This window comes from Semicossyphus pulcher, unplaced genomic scaffold (genome assembly GCF_022749685.1).
Source record: "Semicossyphus pulcher isolate SPU_LCO1_2020_fin unplaced genomic scaffold, fSemPul1.0.p SCAF_21, whole genome shotgun sequence".
NCBI classification, from domain to species: Eukaryota; Metazoa; Chordata; class Actinopteri; order Labriformes; family Labridae; genus Semicossyphus; species Semicossyphus pulcher.
The window spans coordinates 15,106,028-15,131,734 of record NW_027211695.1 but is presented as its reverse complement, the minus strand read 5'-3'; the positions used below and the strand labels follow the sequence as shown (position 1 = coordinate 15,131,734).

General features: G+C 41.4%; 1 protein-coding gene across 1 annotated transcript in view; it reads left to right on the top strand.

Moving 5' to 3' along the window:
* Positions 1–25,707, top strand: part of tnfsf10l (TNF superfamily member 10, like) — a 56,325-nt gene that overhangs the window by 7,471 nt on the left and 23,147 nt on the right. Inside the window, exon 2 of the mRNA XM_069672597.1 lies at positions 19,325–19,474. Coding sequence (XP_069528698.1) covers positions 19,325–19,474 — 150 coding nt within the window. The remainder of the gene's footprint in view (positions 1–19,324; positions 19,475–25,707) is intronic.

Sequence of the window (25,707 nt, the reverse complement as noted above, 5' to 3'; positions counted from 1 at the left end):
GTGTCTTTGTACAAATCTGCATGCACACTCACCCTCAGTGTTTTCATGGCCAGATCAGTTGGATGAGGATGAAAAGAATTGCAGGGATCATCCGGATAGAGAGAGTGGGGAAGAGGAGGAGAACATGGGCATGAGAGTTGAAAGAGGGATGACAGACAAAAAGAAGCAGAAAAACAACTGGAATAATAGATTTTAGTATCTAAAGTTTTGATCATCTCCTCTGTGGTTCTAGCTTTACAAACTCATGTTGTGCCGCTGAAAATCATTTAAGCTAACAGTACGATAATTTAAATTCTTGTGAAGTTCTCAAAGTCTTCAAAAAGACAAAAATAGTCGCAGGATAAACTTGGATATGTGTGGAGTCTAGACCTTTTTTCTTCAGCATCTTGTGTTTGGAAGTAGTTTCAGAATATACATCAACTTGTTTCTACCGTCTATGCTAAGCTAAGCTAATTGGCTGCTGGCAGAAGTTTCATATTTACCATATATATACATGTTTGGTGTCAAACTACTCATCTGATTCTTGTCAAAAAGGCAAATAAGCAGGTTTTCTAAGATGAAGAACTACAAACAAATTTTACTAGATTTTTAATATTTGTGAAAAATTTGCAGCTGTATTGTCTGCTTGAGTCCCATTTGCCACTTTCGGCTGATTGTCTTTGCTCTCTATATTTCCCCGTTCTCTGCTGTTCAAGGAGAAACACCATAAAGTGAGCTTTTAACCACTTAACGTCCCTCCAGATTCCCTTATCACAGAAAGTTCAAGCCCCCCTCTAAGAACAAGATGTACCAAAGAATCTTAGTTCACTTGTTATCAAAATCCTCGCCAAAAATGTAATAAAATGTCCCAAAAGTGAAGTGAATCATTGGAAATAAGGGAGGGGTGAAGCTGAAAGAAACAAAAGATGGAGATGTAGAAGGAAAGGAATCTGCTTCACATTATGTCATCTGAGCGAGTACAGATACACAGACCTGCCACACACAGACACACACACAACGTCGGCTTAACAGCTCGACACGTGAAAACAGGATATTTGCGTTCCCACGTTGGAATGCTCATTAGGATGTAGCTACAGCTGTGATGTATGTTTGCGTATGTGTGCCAACAGCTGGGGCGGTGTGTTATCACTATGTTTGCTAAGTCAACATGGCTATAAAGGTCTGATAAAGGACGTTTACACGATGCGAGAGGACTGGCGCTACAAACAAACGTATGATGACTTTCTTTTTACCTGCAAGCAATAAGATTTTGTCTTCACTTGAGTCAGTTTAATATAGCCAAATTGTTTTGTTATTCACTATTTATGGCTGATTACACATGTAATTTTCATCACATCATATGATGGTGTCTTGTTTTGCCAACTCTCCAAAACTGGAAGATATTTCATTTAACTATCAAAGAAAACACAAAGAAGGCAGCTGAAACGAGTTAATTCAATTTTCTCCTCAGGAATAAATGAACAGATAACTCAGTTATCACAATTGATTTCCTGTGGATCAACACAAAAGAATTAAAGAATCAACCAATAATTTCAGGAGTTCAGTGACATAAAAACCAAGAAATAAAACTTTTTCAAGAGTTAGCAGAGCTGTTTTAAAGTTCAGTAGTAGCTGTTTGACTTAAAGTAGATTATATGAGCAGTGTTGGCAACCATTGCTGAAAACACGGTTAAAATAGTGCCATTAACCAATAACAAAATGGCTGTTTTAATGCAGTTACATTCACTATTTGCACAAAACAGCGTCTTCCTCCTGCGGTACAAAATGCACGTGTTGTATCGTTCTTACATCACTTCTATCAGTTCAAAAACTTCACCCTAATTGTGAAGAAATGATTCAAGGATAAAATTGCCGATTTAATACCAACAATCTGGTCTTTAAGAACCTAAACCTGATTTGTTGGAACTGGATAAGAGTCCAATTTATTTAATTATGTGACTTTGCAGAGTAATGGAGGCCATGCACAAGCTTTTATTCCCATATATGGTCTGGTAATCAAAAAATGATGCTTGTGCCTGTGCAGAATTGTTCAGCTTGAGTGAATAAACGGCTCCAGAAAAATACAAAAAATGGTGTTACTACGAAACAGATGTTTATTTAATGTATAATAATTGGAGATTTAAAGTTCACTTTTATGGCGACCTCCTATAGTGAAATGTCCTTCCTCTCGTCCAACCATCGTCCCTCATTTCCGATATGCACTGTAAGAGGCCCATATGTCTCCCATCATATGGAAAGCAAATCCTTCCCATACTTGCTATTCATTTATCAAATCAAAGGAGAGGTGGAAAATAAACTGCTCTCCCCTGTTGGAACATGTTCAATAGAGCCACAGTTTAACCTTTAGTTTGGCGGGGGTCGTGAAAAGAGAAGAAAAATGGGGAAAAGACGGTATTCGAAAAGGAGAGTATCCAAGATACTAAAAAATGTACCAAACATGACCTCAGCCCTCCTGCAAAGGAATCACTGTGTTCCAAATTCTGCAGTTTAACTGTCCAAATTTGTATCTGAAACTTGATTTTATTCCTTGTGTCACCACAAATCCCGAATGCAGCTTCTTTCTTACAAGGATTTAATTTTGTTCAACAAAAGAAAGACTCGTCATCTTGAGCTTGAGGATTGTGTAATGATCATTATTCACTCTTTTTGACCTTGTAAACCAAATGATTGATTTTATGACAAAATAAATGTGCAGATTAATCAATTATGGGGAAAACTACAGCGGAGAGCGTCAGAGCAGCCTGTACATACCGCTGCCCTGCCTTATTGCCCTTTCAGACACATTGGGAATAACGTTGTGCACAACTGTGGTCGCTTGATATTTGGGCGCAATGTTCAAAGCTCTTCAACTTTGGGAACATCTTTGCTTGATATAGTTAAAGGCAGTCATGGCACAGCCCTAGACATTGGAAATAATGTTTTTCAGAGCTAAGAGATGCCGTCTATTACGTTGTGTCTGAAAGGGCCGTAAAGCAGGAGAGCATGACTCCATTTGTTGGCTGCTCCAATACTCTCTGTTCTCTTTATGACTACAACAATAATCCGAAACAATTTTTCTATCGCCCTTCTCCGCTTCCAACATAGTTAGTTTTGTGGTTTGAGGTCAGTTTGAGACATATTCTATAGACTGTCACGCTGTTGCTCCTGCATATGGTAATTTCGCCAAAATGTGCTGATTGTGCAAGATTTTGCAGGCATAATTTACATGTAAAGGAAGGAAAAAGAAACTGATGGGTCCAACAAAAAAAGGTGTGTGTGCATGGATTTGTGTGTGTGTTACTTGGTTAGCCAGTGGTTGCTGGGCAGAGAGGTTTTCGTTGGTCTTACATGATCTAACTCTGGGAACAGGCAGACACATCCGTCCTGGCACAAGAGGGAGGGCTTGTTAGCGTCAGCCGAAAGTCAGCTCCAGTGTTCCTTGTTCTTCCCTGAAACACAGACACACATTAGTTCTCTGTCTGATATCAGCATTTTGACTCTGAACTCAGGAACTCAGTAACAACCCCCCCCGTCCCTCTGTCAGCTCTCATTTCTGCACCAATTAAACAACCGGTGAACTCTCTCCTCGCTCTTGTCTAATCTCTTACCAAATTATCTTTTCCATCTTTCCACCCACTCTTGTCCGACAAATGTTTCCTCCTCCGCGAACCTTGGTGTTGGCCGTCCCTTTGTCTCCCGCACATGTCATTGACTGTGAAGACCACTGTGGTTCTGGCCTTTCATACAAGCCAAATGTAACCCATCATCATTGCCTTTGCAGATCAAAAACACACGCTAACATTATCCCTGATGTTCCACTTTCTCAGCTCTTTACTGACTTCCAGACTGGAGCAAATTTTTTGGCTGAGTGTCTCACAACAAAACACCACCTCGTTAGAAGCTGGTAGGTTCTTGGACATGTACGAATGCAAGTCATCCATGAATCGATGAATCAACCCGCGAGCACGAATTTGGCTTTTCTTGCAGCTGCTGAATGGAAAACTTTAATAAGAAAAGCTCTGGGAAAAGAGATGAAATCATGAACACGTCAGGCAGGCGGTCAAAGCCTCCTTGTTTTTTGGTAGAAGTTTGTTCTGTTGTGTCGGCGAGATTGGTCGATCATGGCACCATTTACACCGTCATTTTAGCTGTCTGAGAAATTCAACTTTGGATGAACAAGCTCAAATTGATTGTGTTTACATCTGCAGAAGAACGAGCCATGATTCTGAAAGAAGTCAGCCTTGGCTCTCATAGGTCTTAAAATCATACATGACTGGAACTCAACGCTCAGCTGCCACTTGAAAGGATCTAAATCAAATATACCGAGACGTTCCAGGGGCAGCAAAGAAATGCAAACATACTCCACGTGTTTGGATTAGAAGATAAGAATGCACAAGTCCTGTTTCCAGAAGCAAACCCTCGGATCTCTTTGCTTCTTGCAAAAGAGATAAAAATCTGCATGACGTGCTAGTTTAGAACTGGCTGACTCAGGATCTCAGACCTTGCTGCTCCCAAAATATTATATATCAAGAAGGGACAACTCAAAAAAATGTCAACTGTGAAGCCACTTTCTTTCTTTCTATCAATGCAAACTTAGCAACATTTACTAAAAATTGGACCTCATGTTTGCACTTTATAAACACCAATAAAGTTGTTCGTATTCATCTTGTTGGGAACATGAAAGTTGGTACCAAATGTTACCTAACACCAAACCACTTATGTCAACCTCATGGCAGCGCAGAAGTTAAAGTGAGGGGAATGTCAAAGTTGTTAGGGTTCCTCATATGAAGACCATGAATGTCTTTGGAAAAAATCGTCCCAATCTATTTAGAAGATGTTGAAATATTCCACCAGATACATGAAAACTTAGCCGACATGATTGATTTGCTAGAAGAAAAGTAAAGGATTAACCAAAGTCATCCAGATTTATCCTCTGGGGACTTTTAATTTCTGACATTAAGGGTTGTCATACATGGACCGTGATTGTCTTTTGTCCCAATATATCGAGCATATGTTGAAATATTCCACCGGATTAAGGAAAACTTTTACATGATGTAGAAGCTAGAGGATCTAGTCTTCCAGATTCATCCTCTGGGGACAATAAATACTTACCAAATTCCATGCCAACCCATTCAATACTTGTTGAGACAGGCAATTACCAACCTCATGGTATTGCTAAAGTAAAAGTCTTAGGATCATTAAAGACGTTAAAGTTCATCATACGGGAACCATTAATGTCCACAGAATTGTTTGTGCCAATCCATCCTGTAGACGTTGAGATATTTCAAGTTATAAGTCAAATCTTTGACCTGTTGGTGATGCAAGAGTTAAGTCAGTTCAGCCACTGGGGAATACTACTGAGAATCGTCCCTCATCATTTACTGACTTCTCTGTTCTTAAAGAGACACATCAAAGCATGAAATATATTTTTCTTAGAAATCATCAGAAGCTGCGTTTGTGCTGTTATCAGGATACTCAATCCTCAGGAGGCAATGTGGACCTGTAATCTGCTGCCTTTTCAAGAATTCTGAGCCTCGTGATCACTCACAGAGGTAGTGACAACTCAAGATAACCTGCAACCTTTTCCTCGAGAAAGAAAAATAACTGAAGCAGACCTCTCATTGAAGGTGCTTGATAAAGCTGATTCATTTGTTGTGAGTGTTATCTGGATATCGGCAGATGTGATTAATGTTTAAACTGTTCATCAGTTTTTCTAGTGTCAAGGCCTTACCTTCCAAAAACAATGCCTGGTTCACAAGTCTACAATTATCCTGAAGACAATTTTTTAAAACTTAGCTTTACAACAGTAAAGGTTTCAACATTGGAGGGGGAGGGGATATGAAATCGGAAGGTGTTTGTGTCCTCCCCAAAGAAATTGTAGGAAACCTAAAACTTAATTTACTTTGACACGTACCACCTACCTAAACATTGTTGCAGACCAACTACACCCCTTCATGGAAATGGTATTCCCTAATGGCAGTGGCCTGTTTCAGCAGGATCATGCACCCTGCCACGCTGCAAACATGGTTCAGGAATGGTTTGAGTTCAAGGTGTTGACTTGTCCTCCAAGTTCCCCAGATCTCAATCCAATCAAGCATCTGTGGGATGTGCTGGACAAACAAGTCAGTTCCATGGAGGCCCCACCTCGCAACTTACAGGACATGAAGGATCTGCTGCTAAGGTCTTGGTACCAGATACCTAAGCACACCTTTAGAGGTCTACTAGCGGAGTCTGTGCCTTGACGGGTCAGGCCTGTTTTGGCAGCAGAAGGGGGTCCTACATAAACACAGGTCATAATGTTATAGCTGATCGGAGTGTACAAAAGATTTCCAATGTATTACATGTTTTTGTCAAAGGAGGATGTCATTTAAAGGTTACATGGTTGTTAAAAGTTTGTTTTTGACCAAATATATTTCTGGCCCAAGTGATGCTCATATAAAACATTCCCATCTCCCCAGATATAAACAAAGTTTCTGTTTCAGTTTCATATTGAGGCAGAATTCTTTACATATCCTTCGTCTAACTCAGGACAGGACAACTTATGACATGACGACAGACACAGAGATGTTTTTTGTAAGAGAAAGCAGAGAGGATTCCCAGAAGTCAACAGTGTGTATATTGTGGTAGCTTGTGACACCATCAGATACTTATCTGCCAGAACAGGTGGTACACATGCAGGCACCCGGGCTGCTTGTTCTCATAGAAACATGTCGAGCATTAAATGGAAAGAAACTGCACTGGTTAGCATCTGGTATTTTTACTCCCCTTCTTTATCAGCCCCTTTCAAACTTTGTAACAATAACCCTTAAAATAGTCCCAAAGCTTTGCCTTAAAACAACCTTTCAGTCGTTTACAGTTCCCATTTTCCATTTTCTTTCCATTCTCATGGGGAGGTGTGGACCCCACCAGAGAAAACACAGATCAGCTACTATTCATGCCACTAGAACAACACTTGTGAAGGCCTCTCTTTAGTCATACCACCTCCACACACAACACACTTATACAGATGCCCACCCAGCCTGGACTTGCCCACCCACAGGCATCCAAAGGACCCCACAGCAGCAAGCTGACCTGTGCTTCATTTATCAACTTCATTGTGTGTTCTTCTGTCTTTAATTAACCTGACTTTGCTTACAGTTTGGTCATTTTATGAGCTTTAATTGTCCCAAATGTTTCCAAAAAGTAATCATCCAGAAGTGGAAAATATCATCTTCATTTCGGCTAAATTATATGGAGCAGTAAATCATGTGGGTCACTGGAGGAAGCTTTAAACTGGTTGTTTAGCAGAACTACAGCTGGATTTGATTTGTTGGATCAAAGGTTGCTTACAGTAAAAGTATACAACAGGAGCCGAACTTACAGGAAGGTCCTATCTTTAGTCTTAACCCAAGATGGGAAGAGTCTATTTGGTTAGAGAAGAAGAGGGGGGGTTAGAAAGCAGCCATTTACACTTTGTTGGTTTTGATAGGGCAATAAAAGTGCACAAAACCAGTTAGCTAGCACTACCTTGTAGGACAGTGAAAGAAAGGACAGCTTTTTGGTACGTTTGGAACCTTTCTTAGGCCAGGATAGGGACAGTTCAGCTTTAGCTTTTCCTAATTTAGGTCCAAACTGTAATAAATTGGTTTCCAAACAGTTAAAATAGGACCTGCAAGGTAGACAGTTTATGCAGACGGGCCCTAGGACTACACATAACGTCAAGCTCTTTGCCTTAGTTGGATTGGTTGCCACATAGAAACCATAAGGCTAGGTTCAACTGCCAGTTGCACCCCAGTCCAAAGAGTGAACCAAAGACTGCATCTTTCTTTAAATTTTAAATAAAGGTTTAAATAAAGTTGACATGTATTAAGCAGAGGTGTATCTTTTAGTGTCCTACATATCTCAGGATCTACCTTGCACCAGAGTATTTGCTTTGTAGGTTGATGTCTTTAGTAGTTTGTTTGAGTTGGCAAATACCATGTAACCACTTATATTTTAAGTTTATATTTGTGCTAAGGAATGAGTCTGGACATGCCCGTCTTTACAAAGAATCACAGATACATTTCTATTAACCTGCTACACCAACTGCCAGTATGTTTAAGTTACACATCGTTGAAGTTGCCAAGGTTTGCTTGCTGGTTTTGCAATTCCAGGAACCATTTAAGGGAACTTCCTTGTGGTGTTTATCACCACAGTTCGTACTTGGTTGGTACTCATTGACTCGTTTGAATGCATCTTTAGTTTGCTTTCTGCAAGAGATTCTACAAGTCTTCTTTTGGGTCTTCCATAGAAGCTTTAGCCTCTGAACTCAGCTCATTTCTCTTCCTTTTAAATCTCTTTCTCACATCAGCTCGGTCGCCCAGGGCGTTTTCCGCCGGCATGTGTGCACAGGTGACTGAGACGAACTGGAAAGTCCTGACCTCTTCTTGCTCTCGTCATTACCTCTCTCATCCTCCCTCTGTGTCTTGTTCTCTTCCTCATTGTAAGCAAGATGATGAGAACCAGAAACTTAACCCTTAGAGCCAGAACGAAGGTTTCTGGTGACTCTTAATTTCTCAATGCCACTAGCTTAGATAACACAGCTCCACTCCCATAAACAAAACCCAATAAACGCACTTTATCACAGCTAATCTTAGCCACTCTTTTAACCTAAACAGTAACATTCTCAATTGTTTTAAGGCACCAGGAAGCTTAAGAGAAAGAAAGAAATGACCGGAATATCAGAAGGCAGGTCCACCCTGCTTTTGTATGTCTTTAAACTTTATTTAAACTGGATGCAATCCAAAACAGCAAAACTGACAAAGAGAGGTCATAGTTCCACACGCTAGGCCTGGGAGTGGTATTCTGCAGCCTTTTTGGGTTTTGTACGCTATCACGAACACTGATGGAAACGTGCATGAATACAAGCACGCAATCCTGCAAACCCTCACCGGTGCATGCTTTGTTTTGCACGATAGTTTGCAAGTAAATCAGTAACCCGTAAGTGAAGTGAAGTAGAAGCATCCAGCAAATATACTTGTTATATCACTTACAGCATTCCTCATCACAAAGGAGAGATTGTTTACACACACGCAAACACACACCAAAAAGGACACAAAGGAAGTAAATGCTTGCCAATAATGTCATTAACGCTGCTAAACTGAAGCAGACTATCTCCTGAATTGATTTTAAAACATGAAGCATGTGTGGGCCACCAGAAGAAGAACCACTACCTGAAGCTCATTGTGGAGTAGTTTCTCTTCCGTGTACAATCCCGTTTGTTTGCTGTGATTAAGAGCTCCAAAGGGGAACCTAGGTGGCCAGAAATCATAGCATGTCAAATTGGGAACTCATCAGACTTAAACACAGTCTTTCTAACGGGATTATTCCTGCTTCAGTTTGCAAGGAGAAGATCCGAGTACAGTCTGTGCCTGACACCAGAATTAATTTGGTAGAGAACAAACTGGAGGCATCTTACTGGGGCAACTGATTGCTCTTCTATATAACCCTTACTTTATAAGTGTATAAGAGTTGTGTAAAGTTCCCTTAGCATCGATTCCTAGACTTAAAAACGGCTTTACTCTAAAGTGCAATGGAATTTGTTTTGATCTTGTCATTTACAGTAAATCATTTGCTCTTTCAGGGAAATGGGATTACCTTCCATTTCTGAACACCTTTCCCAACACCGACGAGTTAAAACAGCTCACCTGACCCCTCCAGCTACAGCTGCAACCACTGCTAAAATGTGCTGACGGATATATGGAGTCTATGCCCCTTTTACTCTCTGTCTGTTGTGCACATGAGGTTTCATTATACCAGCATGATTCACATGTGCTTCTTTTGAAGTTCAATGGTAGTGTCAAAATACCTGCACTAATGTCACAGACAGATTTGTTCTCTTTGATTGTGTGTGTTGATTAAAATTGCAAAAGACCTCCCTTCTCATTTTAGAATGACCTTAAAAGCTGCAATCAGAGCAGTGTTTCAAAAGTTGTGTTTAAGATATCAGCTAAATACCGGCTCATTAATGTAAGAAGATGAAAAGTTCAGAGATGAAAGATGTGACATTTGGTGATTGAGAGAGAAAAGCAGCAGTGTGATTGAGATTTAATGGCTATCAACATATCTCTGATACTGTTTTGTCCCACGGTAGAAATCAACTAAGGCTCGGTCGCACGAAAAATTATGGATGTTTCACATCTGCGTATTGTCACACATGAGTCAGAATCTTATTCAACTTATCAGAAGACTGCTTTTCTTGACCTCGACAAAACCAACTCATCTCTTCCTTTTAAGGCACCTGCTGCTGTTATCTTTTACAAAGACCAAACAAATATTCCCAGATGACTGAGTGGCGTTTAGGGGAAAGACAAGAGAGCCATTGAGAAATGGGCAAGAGGAAGTGGAGTTCAAATGTCGGGTGGTGGTTTTTAATCACCTTTAGGCCAGGGCCGGGACTTCCTCCTGAGGATACATTAACAAAGTCTTTGTATTAGGTGTCATTATTTAATAATCTACAGTACGTCTGCTATCCAAGGTTATACTTAATAACCCCGTCATTAAGATTTCAATCACAGAGAGTTAAGTTCAAGGCATACACTGCTATTAGCAAGGTTGATGCACTTCTGTCATTTGATATCTCGTACTTAAAATGTCTCGGTCTTTGCCAACAGTTTGGTTCCTCTCCTGAAGCAAACTGATGTTGGCATCTGAGGCGAGCCCAGGACGCGTGTGGTTGCATGAACCCATGTTAAATACGCTGTTTTTTGTTCCACAAACTCTGTAATTGGCTCCCATTTTTAGAATACTCCCCTGATAGCTGGTCTGTATGTATTCAGGGCTCTAGCAGGCCTCTGGTGAGGGGGGAGTCTTTTCACTGCAGACTAAAACTTGGCGCACACTGTGGAGTGAGGTAGAAACACATTGTTCATAATAGAAATAGCTGTTTTTGCTCTCATAAATACCTTTGTGTATGGATGGCAATCAAAAATCTCCTTGTATAGTGCCCGGCCTGATTGCTCTTTAAGGTGATGGATTGCTGAGAAAGCTGTTAGTCATTAAACCAATAGCAGGGATGAATCAGACAGCTTTAACAAATAAATCAATGTCTGCACCACCCTGGCCGCCTGCCAGAAACACTGAAGGCCAGAAGGGCTGATAAAGTTGGAAAGACACACTCAAGCTGCACACACACATGCATTTACCATAACTACCCTAACAGATTCACTTGAAAGCAAGTACATAAATGTGCGCGTGCATTTCAAATAAAAACTTATATGGACTCATTTTCACCCTCGCACACATACCGCACTTAACTACCGGAAGCTTGTACGTTCATGCAAACATACGAGTCTCCTAGCTTAGGTGAAAAAAATGACATGCAGTGCAGCTTTTAATGATTGCTTTGGGCCAGCTTTCACAACACAGAGTCAGAGTGCAAATGTCTGAGCGCATGAAAGAGCCAGAGAAACGAGCCAGAGTCTCATCTACACAGTCAAAAACAATTGCAGAGTAATCGCAACGGTCATCAATCAGCAGCAAAATGACCTCACAATAAATATACTGGTGTTTATAACTATATAAGACTTTTACTCAATCAGTTCAGCATGTGTTTTTAGGTCTACATTCATTGACATAACTGCTAACGCTCCTCAGCAGCATTAAAGGCTGTGAGGAAAGCTACGGTATGTTTTAAGGTTGAGACAACTTTATTTTTCATACTGTTTTCAGGCTCTATATTTTGGGAAGGGGTTGGGGTACAACGACTAGCCTTATACACTCTAGCATTGTGTTCATGGTAGCTGATTTGTGAGTGGAATTGGACCCTTTTTTTTTTTGTTCGGTTGAAATCCTTGAAAGCTGTTTTTTTGTTGGAGTTGAAGGATACATCTGTATCAAAGATAACACCCAGATTTCTTACGGTGGTGCTGGAGAACAGGATACTGCCATCTAGGGTTGTACGTAACATAACTTGTTTTCAAGATGTGTAGGGCCAAACACATTAACTTCTGTTTTGTCCGAATTAAGTAGCAGAACATTGCTGGTTATGCAGGCCTTTATGTCCTTAAGGCATGCTTTAAGTTTAGTTAACTGATCAGTTTGGCTTTATTGAAAGGTATATTAGAGTATCATCTGCATAATGTCGGAAAATGTCCTTATATATTAGTGGTCCAAGCATTGAACCTTGTGGAACTCCATGCCTTACTTTGGCATGCATGGTGTCCACTGTCTACCACTGTGGTATACATTGCCAGAAGTTGGATAAGAAATACAAATTTTCCACAATTGTTTCTCTTAGTATCACCTCTAATATTTGTACTGTTTCTTTCTATTATTGGTCTTTCAGCCTGTAGACACACAGCCTTGTAAATTACCTAAAACCTGCTAGAATGCTACGCCCCTTTCAGACACTGTTACTCTGCAGGGTGTAACTCAACTTGATGAAGCTGGCTCCTCCCTGTTGTTAGCTCAGTATGTTTCACATTACTTCTGAATTTGTGTATGTCCCTGCCTCTGTGTTTGGGTAAAGTTATTTATGTGAAGTGCCACTGCTAGCAAGGTCTCAGCTGTTGTTTCACCCCCGCTCTCTTTCTTGTCTGCTTTGTCACAAAGCAGGGAAAGTATCCTGAAATACAGCCAACCCTCTCCCTCTCTTTCCCTCTGTGCTGTTCATCCCCCAACACACATACACACCGGACCTCTGGCCCGCTGGATTTGAGTTACGTGGCCACCTTCTCCTCTTCCTAATCCCTTCAAATGAGAGTTTTGGTCTGCCAAGAAACTCCCAGACCAGCACACACACATACACAAAGAATATTGTGGCCTGGTTTCCAAGTGGCCCTCTGAGATATTCTTTTCAGGGTTTGGTGTCCAGCGAGAGCCAGCCAAACACACACAGTCACTCTACTGCACATACACACTGAGGGACAGGCCACACACACAGATACGCACACGTAAATACATATGTACATGCACACACTCACACATAAACTCACACAAGGGAGGGAACAGTGAAGCATTGTTCGCTGCTTCCTGAGAGAGCCGGCATCAGGATCACAGGAGCTCTGTCAGCCTGGACCCTTCCTCTCTCTGGAGCCCAGTCATCCAATTCAGAGCCATGAGAGACCACATTTCATCTGGACAAGAAGGGATAAAAAGTACACAGATCACTCGATGATTTACAAAAGCAGACCCACTGGGACTATCCCAGTTTAGCTCTTGTTTTTGGACAACAGTAGTTAGCGATAAATTGTTAAAGTTTAGGTTCCAAGGCCAAAAATAACATCCTGACAGTTTGAAACTTTTCAAATATTTCCTCTTTTGGCTTTTGCAGCTTGTTAGCTAACTAACAAGCTAACATAAAAAATCTTTTTCCAAAACAAAAGTAAAGATTGGCACAGCTAAGTTTCTAACTGGAGTTGCAGTAATTTGAAAGGTAACTTCTTTCGGTCATCCAAATCTAGCGCCATATTTTAGCAAAAGTCATAACAGGAAGGTAAGATCTGGTTCAGGATCAGGTGTGCTAAATTTGTGACTTTGACAAGTGAGAACACAGTTCACGTCATGAAAACCAACCAATTTAGTTTTTTAGGTATGAGGACATCAGTCAGACCAAGACCAAAAAGACGTTAAGCCAGCTGTTTAACTCCAAAAACAACCAACATTGGCGATCCACTAGGAGGGATACTCGATACCTTTAAGTTATTGACTGAAGTAACTCCCCAGAAAGTAGTATTTGAACTGCTCCAGTGAAATGATACTTACGTAAATCGCCCACAACGGCAGCAGCTACAACCCATACAGTCTGGGGTTTGGTGGCCAATCACATGATGGGTATCAAATGCAGCAACACCCATGCTTTTGGAGAGGTTATGGAGGTCACTGATGTTTATGGACACTTCCACCATCACCTCTTCTTCTTCTGACATCTGAGACCAAATCCTGCAAAGGAATTCAACCTAGTTTAATAACATGACGATGAGTTGCATCAGATCTCGTGTGTTGCTAAATGTTTTAGCATGTGTTAGCCTACTTTTGGATGCTTAACGGGCCCAATGGACTCAATGCTTTAAGAGCTCAAGGAAGGACATCAATTCAACAGGCTTGGAAAATATAACACTCAGGGGACGAGTCATGGGGATGAGAATTTAAGAGTTAGTCGCTAGAAGGAGCACAAGAGATTAAGCAGCTTACAGGCTACTTGTAAAATGATGACTCCTCTTAAGACTTTTGTTTATGAATAAAAGTAATTCATCAAGTCTTTGTCTGAAGAGAAGTCTTTGTCAAGAAGTTTCACAACATGTGAGGCCGCCCTGCTGTCAGCTAATTGATTTGTAAGTGTTGAATCATGGGGGGTATGACATATTCATGAAATCCGAGCTAATGGGACCAGTTTTGCAATTTTGGGATTTGGCTAAGTGGAGTCAGGACTTGGGAAAGAGAAACTGCTGTCAAAGGAGCACTCAGGAGAGAGAGCGGGGGAAGGGTCGTTTTCTTCTTACATGTTTGAAACCTGTGGAGGGGTTCCAGTTGCATACTCCCAGGGCATGGTAATGATGGAGAGTCCCCCATCTCGGGAGGCTTGCATGTCTCTACTGGCCAACAGAATCTTTCATATTTTCCTCTCTGCTTTCCAACAGTTTTACTGAACAAAAAACCCAAAGAGTAAAGGAAACAACTGATAAAAATCATTAAAAGGTTTATCTAATTTCAACTCCTTGGCCTCAAATGGAGGAATTGATACTGTGATGATGCAAATCAATGGCAGGGCAATGTAACAGACTAGTCATGTGAGAGGAATGAAAGGCAGCAAAGCAAGTCGACATCGGTAAAGCAAATGGAAAATGAAGGAAAACACCAGTCTCTAATGGTGGAAGAACCAGTTTGGCTCTGTGGTGGTGCCAACTTCAAGTTGGAGCCAAACATCCAACTGTTTAATATGGAGAGATAATTGTCTATTAAACACAGAAACAAAGCTGGGAGACTTCACTTTGCACATTATAAATGGGTGTAAATGAATGCTGACACCAAAATGTGTTTCTCTGAGGCGGAACTCTGTCGATAATATGTTCAGTGTGATGAAACTGACGGGCCAGAATCTAATGGAGCTGTTGAAAGAGAATTGCAATATTGCGGCTTTAGGGATAAAAATATCCACCACTTTCTCTCAGACTGAAAATCTGAACTGAGAGATAGATTGGCATTAAAGTTGGTACACATGTCCATTAGGGTAAGAGAATACATCGTAATGATGTCCAATAAAACATTCATGTCAAGCTCACCATCAACTGTAAAAACAACTTTGGTGACTTTTCATCTACAACCATCAATCTGACCAAAACGAACAACATTCCCATTAGCCTCGTCTGCAGGTTGTATTTCCAGCTAATTAATGCTAGCATGCTAACATGGTTAACTCATCATACCTGCTTTATTGTCAAAACTACTTTCCTGTTACGTAACTTCCAATCACGCTCACGGTAATTTAAACTAATTATATGGGATTATATAACAAAGAAAATGCAGTCAGGTCTGTTTAGATATTTCATAAACGATGGACGTGCTAATCATGGCTGCATCTTTTCAGAACTACAGTATTGTTCTCACGACTGAACTAGTGTTATATACCCTTTTCCCTCCTAAATTTAGCGTGTTGACGCGGGTTTTTCAGACCCGGGAAGACCCACTTATAGATGTCTTTTTTCCCATTGCCAGTGGAGTAACTTCTGTCGGTCTTTTTTCTGCTGTGTCACCGTCTGACGTCACAAACGCACCCGAAACAGGGTTATAAACAGTGACCTAACGGTGGTTATGACTTTGTTGTGTCTATTATTCATTCAGTCTGTTTATTGAACTCGGCGTGACAAATGTTTTTTGACACAGGTTTTGTGTCCCCATCAATGCCAATCGGAGCCGAGGTGATAATTAACTGCAGAGTGATTTCGCAGAATCGGGTCTGAATGCCGATTGTAGCCTTTCCCAATAAGCAAAAAAGAAGAGAGTAGCAAGTGTAAGTGGGTTTTTTGACAGGTGGGAAAGCGGCTATGTAGAGGTTGGTAAAGATAGATTGTCTCATTTGAATTTATTTGTTGACATTGGAAGGAAAATCTGCCAACTTTGTGCAGTAAATCCAGTAGAATCGGACTCTCCCAGATAATAAATCATCTTATAACTTACTATACTCTTTCTGCAGCCGTAGAAAATATAAACCTGCTGATAATGTATATTTGCGTAGCTTGTGTAGGAGCAGAAAGCTCTCCTAATCTTGCTACATATACTTTATGTCCTCACTGATACAGATCAAACACTCCCTACCGGCCCTGCCAAAACCGAATGGACAGACACATAGAGTGATGCCCTGTAAAGTCTGACCTCTTATAAGACACTCCTCAATAACAATTAATCTGTCAACCAGAACCAGCAAAAAGCAGGGAGTGTGTTTTAGCAGAGACTAAATCCACTTTCACTCCATGTGTTGAGCGAGCTCCCATCCACTCATGCATGTGTGAACGCCCCCGACACTTCACGCAGCGGTAGCTGTCATCACACAGCGGCTCATACAATAGACAGAGTGTCTCTGCACAGACTGCACTGTCGGCAGTTTGTGTTGGGACGTGTCCTGATTGTATGCAGATGATGTGTGAGCTTCCTTTTCTCTCATCACAACACTGGAAGACAATGAAACGTTTATGGATGTGTGAACATGGAAGCTAAGCACCTCTCAGTGGTTGGGATGAAGTATATAGCCACTTCATACTTTACTCCACTACTTTTCAGAGGGGGATGTTGCACTTACCAACAGTCTATAAAGAGGTAACAATCACCCGCATCTCAACCAGGATAAACATGAATGCTAACACGCCTGAATCACGTTGGCTAGCATTGAAAACACCTCTAGCAGTGCCTGTATTTATTGATTTAACCGCTCCTAATCCAGGCGGGTGTTGTTTGTTTTCCTGCCAGAAAAAAGGTCGTATTAATTCTGGAGTTTTTCAAACTAAAAACTGGTTGGCAGCATTTCCAAATGTTTCCACTGGAGAGGCCCAAAAAGCGGGAGTAGTGTGGCTGCGTTGACGTTCTTACAAAATACATTCAGTCATGTCGATGTACTCTTAAAAGCTGCTGAAACATAATGCTTTAACACTTGAAGGTTCTAATATGTAGAACAAGTAGTTTTGATGATCTAAGTACTTTGATGAAATGATCAGATGCAGTTTTGCTTCTGTTCCTGAGCTTGTCGCGTTTAGTTTACTCACATCGTTTTTGGAGCATCTAAAGTTCAGTTATCAAAGCCTCCATCTCAGCTTTATTGACATGTGTATCTAATTGGACTCATTGTGGTTCGTCCCTGAATGGAAGTGAAGCCATTAAAGACATGAGTCATGCTTTTCAGGCCGGGGCAACATGTTTGAGACCCCCAAAGAAAGGTAGCATTTCCCGTAAGCGCCCGGTCCTTCCCGCTCGGTTTGAACTAATTCACACACACACACGCACAATTAGACACACGCAGACAGGTCGTTATCTGTGCACGGAGCAGGGGAAATCTGCTTATGCATCAACATGAGAGGGAAAGAAGAGCGTGAAAGAAGACGAAACAAAAGAGTTTCATTAGAAAAAAACGGTCAAGCGGAAAGAGATTAATAAAAAAGAAGGAGAGGGGTGAAAGAGTGCAGCGCTGTAATCTCCCCCTCCTCATCTGTGCTTGTTATAGAGTCATTAGGAAGGCTTTCAGACCGTGACGCTTACAACCTCCCTGAAGGGTACACACACACACACACACACACACACACACACACACACACACACACGCGTAACTCCACAGCTATATAAGCCTGTATCTTCGTTTCAGTTCCCAAACATGCCTCATTCGACCCGTGCCGCCCAAAATTACTCAAAACATTTGAGTGGAAGTCGCTTCCAAACAGGAGGCAAAGTGGGGAAAGGAACAATTTCCCCTTTCGTCTCCGAGGGATCGTTGCTTTAATTGTCTCATATTAGATGTCCCGATACAGATATTTGCACGTGTGCGTGTAATGCGTCCTGTTCTCTCTACCGCCATATGTGTTGTTATGTAAGAACGTTTGGGACCAAATCCAGAGAAACTGAGAATAAAAAGAAGATGCAGAAAACAGGGCAACAAAAGGTTCACGCTGCATGAGAGTAGTAAGTAAAAAAAACAAGAGAAGTAAGAAAAACCTGCAGCAGAAGAATAGAACAGCAGAGCGGAGTTAGAGAGGTGCAGAGAGAGTGATGGCTCACCAGAGGACAGCTAGTTTGACTTAACTGTCGGAATAAATGAAGTGTGCGGACGTCCCAAGAGGGCCGTAAAACGGAATAAAAGTAATGATGCTGTCGGCTAATGGATATTATTAAAGAGTTTATAACTGGCGTAATAATACTAATATTCTGATTTCTGTTCATGTTTAGCGCTCAGAAGAAGATTTTGGCCTTTTGTTCACCTCAAATTGAACTTCATGTAAGCAGTTTTAAGAGCTTTGCAGCAAACATGAGCGAGTGTGAAGATAAAAGAAATAAAAGTAGAAAAAAACACAAAAAAATGATCTTCTTTTTTTAATTACCTGGATGGCCATGTGTTTGATTCTTGATGGATTCTAGTTTTCACGTTTTTATGGACGAAACTGTGGAAATAATGAGCAGATTGTTTGTAATTTATACCTAAAAGAGAATATATATCCTCCCTCATTAGGGATGCGCGATATTATCGGCTCGGTATCGGCCGATATTGGCTTAAAAATCAGCCAACACGCCGATATCCGCCGAGATAATTAACCGATAAAATAATGGGCTGCTGCATACTTGATTAAATGCCCAACCTCAGCGCAATGTCCCCGGCGCGAAGAAGACCTGCGCGGTGCAGCGTGATGATGTCACGTGTGTCTACCTGCAGCATGAGAGAGTTAGAAGCCAAAATGTCCGTGGTGTGGAAGTTTTTCAAAGTGTCCGAAATAGATAGCAAAACTGCTATTTGCAATGACTGCTCAGCTTCGGTGATGCGAGGAGGAGCCAAGGCAAAGTCTTTCAACACTATAAACTTGATTAACCATCGAGACCCGTCACCCCGACCGTTGTAACAAATGTGATAAGAGTATCACCATTATACTGTACGCTTATTCCAACACAGAGAGAGTTGATGATGTCTGCAATTAGGTGTGCGGGAAAAAAATATCGGTATCGGTAATCGGCTAAATGACTTGTAAAATATTGACATATCGAATATCAGCAGAAAATCCGATATCGTGCATCCCTATCCCTCATATTTCCCTCAGAGATGTCGTCAATTGTTGCTACAGGAAACCTCATAACCCATTAAGCGACTACAGCTTTTTTTTTTACTTATTCTGTGTTTTATTGTGTGTTTGTCGTGTAGGTGCGTAGTCAGGGAGTCACAGAGGAGCTGAAGTGTCTGAGTTTACTGAACGCTCTGGACAAAGACCAGGACATCCCCGACCAGCTGGCCCAGCTCTTCGGAGAGCCCTGCATCAAACTGGCCGAAGGCATCAAAGCGTACATCTCCAAGGTAAGAAAAAAAGTCTCTTACTGACCTTTAGAGCAAATACGGTACCCCCCAAAACTTGGGTCAATAACTACTATGGTATAAAACTATTTATATGGCCACAGTCCAGTCTCCAGGAAAGTCTTCCATACAGTCGCATGAGGAAAATGTGCTGGGTAAAGGAGCTTTAGATGCTTATTAACAACTCTAGTCTGAATTAATTTACTTTTAAAAAGTTTGTAAGCCTAACCCAAAAGGAAAGGCATTGTCACCAAGCTAATACCTCTCCTACAATCTGAATTATCCAATATATTTATATCAATGGGAATTAACATCATTCTCAATCCCTTAATGATGTATCTTGGACATGAACCCTAAATGAAATCCATGCGGGGGGCTCTGCTGACCCCGGGTTACACAACAGATGGAGGCTGTTTTCAGCGTGAAGGAATCTGCTCGGTTACAGTGAGCGGAGAAACATCTGTGGGGGCTGACGCAGAACCTCGGGGTGGGACTAATTGGGCGTATTTGTCATCATAATGGAAAACTTTCCGCTTTGGGAGTTGATTTTTATCATATCAATATGTCATGTGTGCTGAATCAAACAAGCTGAGGTGGACAACAGAGAAGAGGGGACGATATCTTAAGCAGAATCTCTAAGGAATGGTTGAAGTTACTGAGTTTCAAGGAAGTTATTGGTGGTTTTTACCATCTTGTTATTATTAAAAAGAGCAGATCCACTGTTTGAAATAGTAGCAGTATATTCAATTACAGTAATATTGGGTTACAGTCTTCCAGTATGAACTTAATGGCTTATTTCATCTACTCAACGATCATATTTCTTGCCATGAACTTCAGCGCAACCTTGAAACAACAACAGAACACCTAATAAGACAGCCAGCATTAATCATATAAATGCAGGCCTGAATGGGAGACTGGTTTATGATGGATTGAGTGGAAGAAAACCATTATTAGTATTGAAAAATGAGAGAGCTAAAAGTAGGTCGCCTCATTTTTCTCAGTTTGAACCTGACACATGTTGATGCTATACCTCAGCCTGCTTCTCAATTTGTATTTGACAGGCGAGTCTTTACAGTTACGTGTCAAAGTGTCAATGATGGTTGTAGTTTTTACACAGTGTCAGTCTTCAGAACATTATCACCTCGGTGCCTGTTTTGCTACAAGTTTACATTTAAATGCTCCGACTTGTGCATACACGAGTCTGTGCTCAAGAGGTTTAGTGCCTTAGGGTGTTTTTAGGTGCATGTTAGCACACCCTGGTTGTCTTTAAATGTGTTTCTACGCTTTTTTTGGATGGATGGCATGTGTTTGGATAGTTCCTGCTCAGATTTGATCAGCTTTACAGAAAAACTGATGATTGATAAAACTGTGCCAAACCTCAGTCACAGTTTAAACCAGGGACTGTGGACAGACTGACTGACTTCGTTTATAGGCTGCCATTTATGAAACCTCAAGTTTGGCGTTTTGTCATCATTTTGTTTTATTGGAGCCAGAATTATCAAATGTAGACGAGAAGGTGGACACGCATTGCAAGGCTTCTATCCAGATTGACGTGTCGCCCTGGTAGGGACCTGTCAATCACAGCATATCCTGTTTTATCTTCTATTCTACTCTCAATTGGACCATAGTTGTCAGTGAGAACATCATGATTTATTGAAGAAGACTTGAACTAGAGATTGAAACCAAAAATGTGGTAGACCAACATACAATCAGACTTCTTCTAGGACCCACTTGAGTCGCCCCCTGCTGGCCATTGAAAATAATGCAGGTTTAAGGCACTTCTCCATTGGCTGCTTTTGGGAACCAAGAGGTCAATGGTTTAAACTTGAACTCAAAGAGCACAGACCTCTGCTATGGCCAATATTGCAGTATGATATGCAAATCTGCGAGAGAAATGTCAAGTTATATTAGTAGGATACACTATTATAACATTGTTCGTTAGTTGGATCAGGTCTAAATTTATATTGGTTATTCGTTAGCCCATGCTACACCATTCCACCAAATTTCATAAAGTTCTGGCATGTAGTTTTTTCTTAATCCAAGTGACAAACAAATGGCACCAAAGACACAACTCCCTTGGAGGTCGTAATGCTACAGATGGAATTGCAATGATCTAAAGACAATAGTTAATATAAACCAGTTTTCTGAAAGGACTTTTTGTTGTTTGAACTGTTGAATGGCCTCTCAATTGTGCCCAGAAAACTTCAGTCCAAGATGGAGTGTGAATTTCAAAGCAAATTGCAGGACTTTTAAAGACCTTAAACGCCTCCATTAGCTGTTGTTTTTGGAACACCAGCATGTATGGGTCCTTTTCAGTTGCAGGCAAATTAAGCTGATCTGTTTGATTCCAGGTGGTTGAGCAGCCATTAAATGCATGGTTGTTGGTTTTTTGATCCACAGCTCCTTGTGTCCACATGTCAACGTGTCATTGAGCAAGACACTGATCCCTGAAATTGCTCCTGATTGTGTGCACATTGGGGGAAATCGTAAGCCTATTTGTAGGAAAGCGTGAACTGAATGTACCGTCTTTGTGCTGAATCACTTCAGCCCAAGGGCGCACTCCATCTGCTTTAACTGAGATCAGGTTTAAAAAACACCTGGAATCACTTGGCTTTAATAAGTAGAGTCAGACAAATTATTGTTATTATTGTTTCATCAAGCGGAGATCTCCACAGGTCCAAAATAACGGACCTAAAGCCTAATGGATCACAGAAATTTGATCCGAGATCCGATTGGATCCTTTGATGTTCAAAAAATATATCCGACCAATTTGTTCCAAGACCTGACCCAGTGATACTAAAAATGGATCTGAACCTGTATGGATGCTTGGTAAGGGTCTTTGATCCCAGGGTATGGGGGTTGGCTTTGAAGACCTCTCATACCAAGTGGGACTGTCCCTAATAATCAGTCGGGTATATTAAGGTACATGTACAGGCTCTTGTATCTAGACAAAAAGGTATGCCCCATATTGCATGCAAAGATGCGCAGTTCATAGACATAAACAGACTGCTTTTTATGAATAGCTCCTGTATACATGGCTTCCTCCAGGCATAAGGTTCTAAACTTGGAGGTCACATGGGTAAAAACATGCTCAGAGCACAATTAAACCCTCATGCCTCTGGTGTCGGAGAACAGACTGCAACTCACACAAATTAAAGTCAGACTCCCCCTCAGTGCGTAGGTTGAATCAGCATGAAAATACCAATGACCGCAGGCAGCTGTGGTTCACTCGCTCAAGCACACACATGCATGCAGTCATTCATAAGTCAAATGAGTCACTCCAATGATATAAGTCATCTTCCTGCAGACACAGCCAAGACGTCTTTTCCCTCTTATTTTGGACGTCTGGACGCTGACACCGTAAATCTCTTCAGCCCCCTCATTTCCTACTGTCTGCCTTTGTTTAAGCTCCTTCGTCCCTTTTTCTTTATGGCTAACTACTTTCCCAACTGATATTTCCTTTACCTCTCACCCCTTCAGCTCTCGCTCTCTCTCTCTGCTCTACTTGTCTGATACAATCGGAGAGTGCTGGTCTGTGAACCTCAGTGGACGGGAACAGGAATGTCTAGTTTTTCATCCAGTGTAAACGGGTATCAGGAAATGCATGCAATCACTGGTGACACACATCCAAACAAATTTGCGTCCAATTATTCTTTCCAAACATGCAGACACCAGATTTCTAAATCCCATTAATTTGTTAGTCAGGACTTTGTGGATTTTCTTCTTTTTTCAACTGCTAAAAGAGCTTGTAAAAAAGAAGGGCAAAAGGAAAACGACCAACATTTTATAACTAAGAGAAATCCAAGAGAGTTTCAAGATTTCCTCACCAAGAGTACTTCAAGAAAGATCCCTGAGATTTGCTCATACCATGAATCTCCTTACCATCACGTTGGTATTTTTAAGTCACAACAGCACAGAAGTCACACAGCACAACATCTGACTTCTGAGAAGTTGTTGACTGCTGCATGTCTTCGTTGAAATTGGGAACTGCTGTAGCCACTTCTCATCTGGCCGGTGCGTTAGAGTTTTGCTTTATAACCAATTGTCTTGCTGAGCCTTGTAGCTGACGCGGTCTGGTTCACTGGATTGGCTTTTAATGGGCATTCCTTGGCTGGTACGTTACTTTTCTTGGTTGGCATCTGACCACCGTATGGGGCTGAGTAACCTTGCTGAATGGCAGTGAGCCCGCTGCTGCACAACCACCGGCCTGACCATTTCCTGCCTCCCGTTTCACACTTAACAAACAGACAGAAGAGTAGTAAAAAGTATTCCTTTTACCCTCAGCTGTGTTGTTCAGGTACTACAAGTAGCTGTGGTTTAACTGGTGGCAGGTCCCAGGTGTTAATGTGTTGCAGAGGGTCGCTCAAATGACAGAGGAAACATTCCCGAGGGCAAATATAGTTCAAGTCTGACCAGAGCAACTTGTACAGGCCTGCTGCTGCAGCTTGTTCGAGTCTTAAAGCTCTACCAGCTGTTGGAGCCAACACCTGCTGGGAGGAAGCATGAATCAGCCACTTGATCCAAAGCTATTCCAACAAGTAGAAATATTTTGGACTTGTATGGAAAATATTAAACCCTAAGAGCTGGCAGGATCGTGATACAGTTACACGTATCTGTTCAAGTTCAGAGGAAAAAGTGGAACATGGTCAGAAGGATTGGTCATATTGGATGCTTCTCTGTTGTTGGACATCCAAGACAAATCCAAGGTCAAAAATGAGGTGTAAATAGACACTAAAATGCAATAGGTTTAAGTATCTAATCTCAAATACTCTTGCAACTCCAAACAGATGCTCGGACATGGTCCACTGATACAACAATAGGCAGTTTAGATGCACGACCAGCCTCACCCACTCATTGGAATGAGGTCGAGAGAATCGAATCTAATCTAATAAAATAGAAGCTGGAAAAGTGGAGCATCGTGGCCCTTTGGCTTCAGTTTATCTCCTGGAAATCATTAGAAATGTGGCTTGGCTTGTGGATTCCTCTGAGAGGCACACAGACCGTATTAAATAGAATTACTGAGTGAGTGATGACAATGATGATGTGATAAATGACGACAGTGGTTTTGGCGTGACATGATGAGGATTGTGATGACTACGTAGACTAGAGCGATTGATGGGACAGAACTGAAAGACGTCGAGGTCAGAGGTCGGAAACAGAAGGGATGAATAATGGGGAAAGTGTAGGAAAGAAAAAAAAGGACAAAGAGAAGGAAAGAAGATGTGAATAAATCCAGATGGACCAGAACATATCAAAGAGGAAGAGATGAGAGAAGTGGAAAAAAACGGGGAAAATAAATGTCCTTCGAGAAAAGAAGGAAGACCTACGTTGGCGAGAATGAAACCAAGTAGATAAAGTGGGAATGTGAGTTTTATAGAGACAATTCCTGCTCGTCAGCGATTATCACACACTATGTAACTGATATAAAATGTTAAATATGATGGATTCTTGAAGAAAAGGTTCACAAGTTTACAAGTCAGAAAGAGTTATTGGTTGTTTATTAGTACTCTCGTCAAGCATGGAAAGAAAATCAGTAACCAAGAAACCAAGAACGTCCTCAAGGGTTGAAAACCGAGAAACACATGACGTGCTTCGTTCTTGTTACGCTTGAAAGTCGAAACCATTAAAAGTTAATGGAGGAGAAAGAAGTAGGGCCTTTATGGAAAAGAAAAGAAAGAGACAGGAAGTATAAAGCCATACAGTTGTGCCGTCCTGGAGTTTCCTTCTGGTTTTGGAATATGCGTCGTCCTTTGATCTTCTGCTGGAGTGTTCGTAACACATGCAGCGAGGGGGTTTCCATTCATTGTTTTGCATTGCCATGTTAAAAGGAAGACACAGGAAGCTGAAGGGAAGAAGAGAGGGCTGGAAAAGAGCAGAGGAAAGAGTCGGGATGTGAGAGGAACAACAGAGCAGGATTTAGGATGGCATGCGTGGGGCTAAGCTCAGGTATTCCAGTCTTAAGCTCTCAGCCCCAGCGGAGACCAGAGTAACTCTCACTCGCTCTTCTACCCTGCTGTTCTCAGTTCAAGAGACAGCGGTGAAACATCTGTACCTGCTGAGACGAACTGCCTATACATCAGCTCTCAGTTTTCAGTTGCAGTGATGGATAACGTTCAGGGGATGGGCCGGGGCTAGCACATCCACCACGGCAGGAATTTGATCAGGGTTCGCGCTCCTGAATCTAAACTGTGGTGTATCTTTACTGTCATTATGGCTGAATATATCTTAATCTTTCT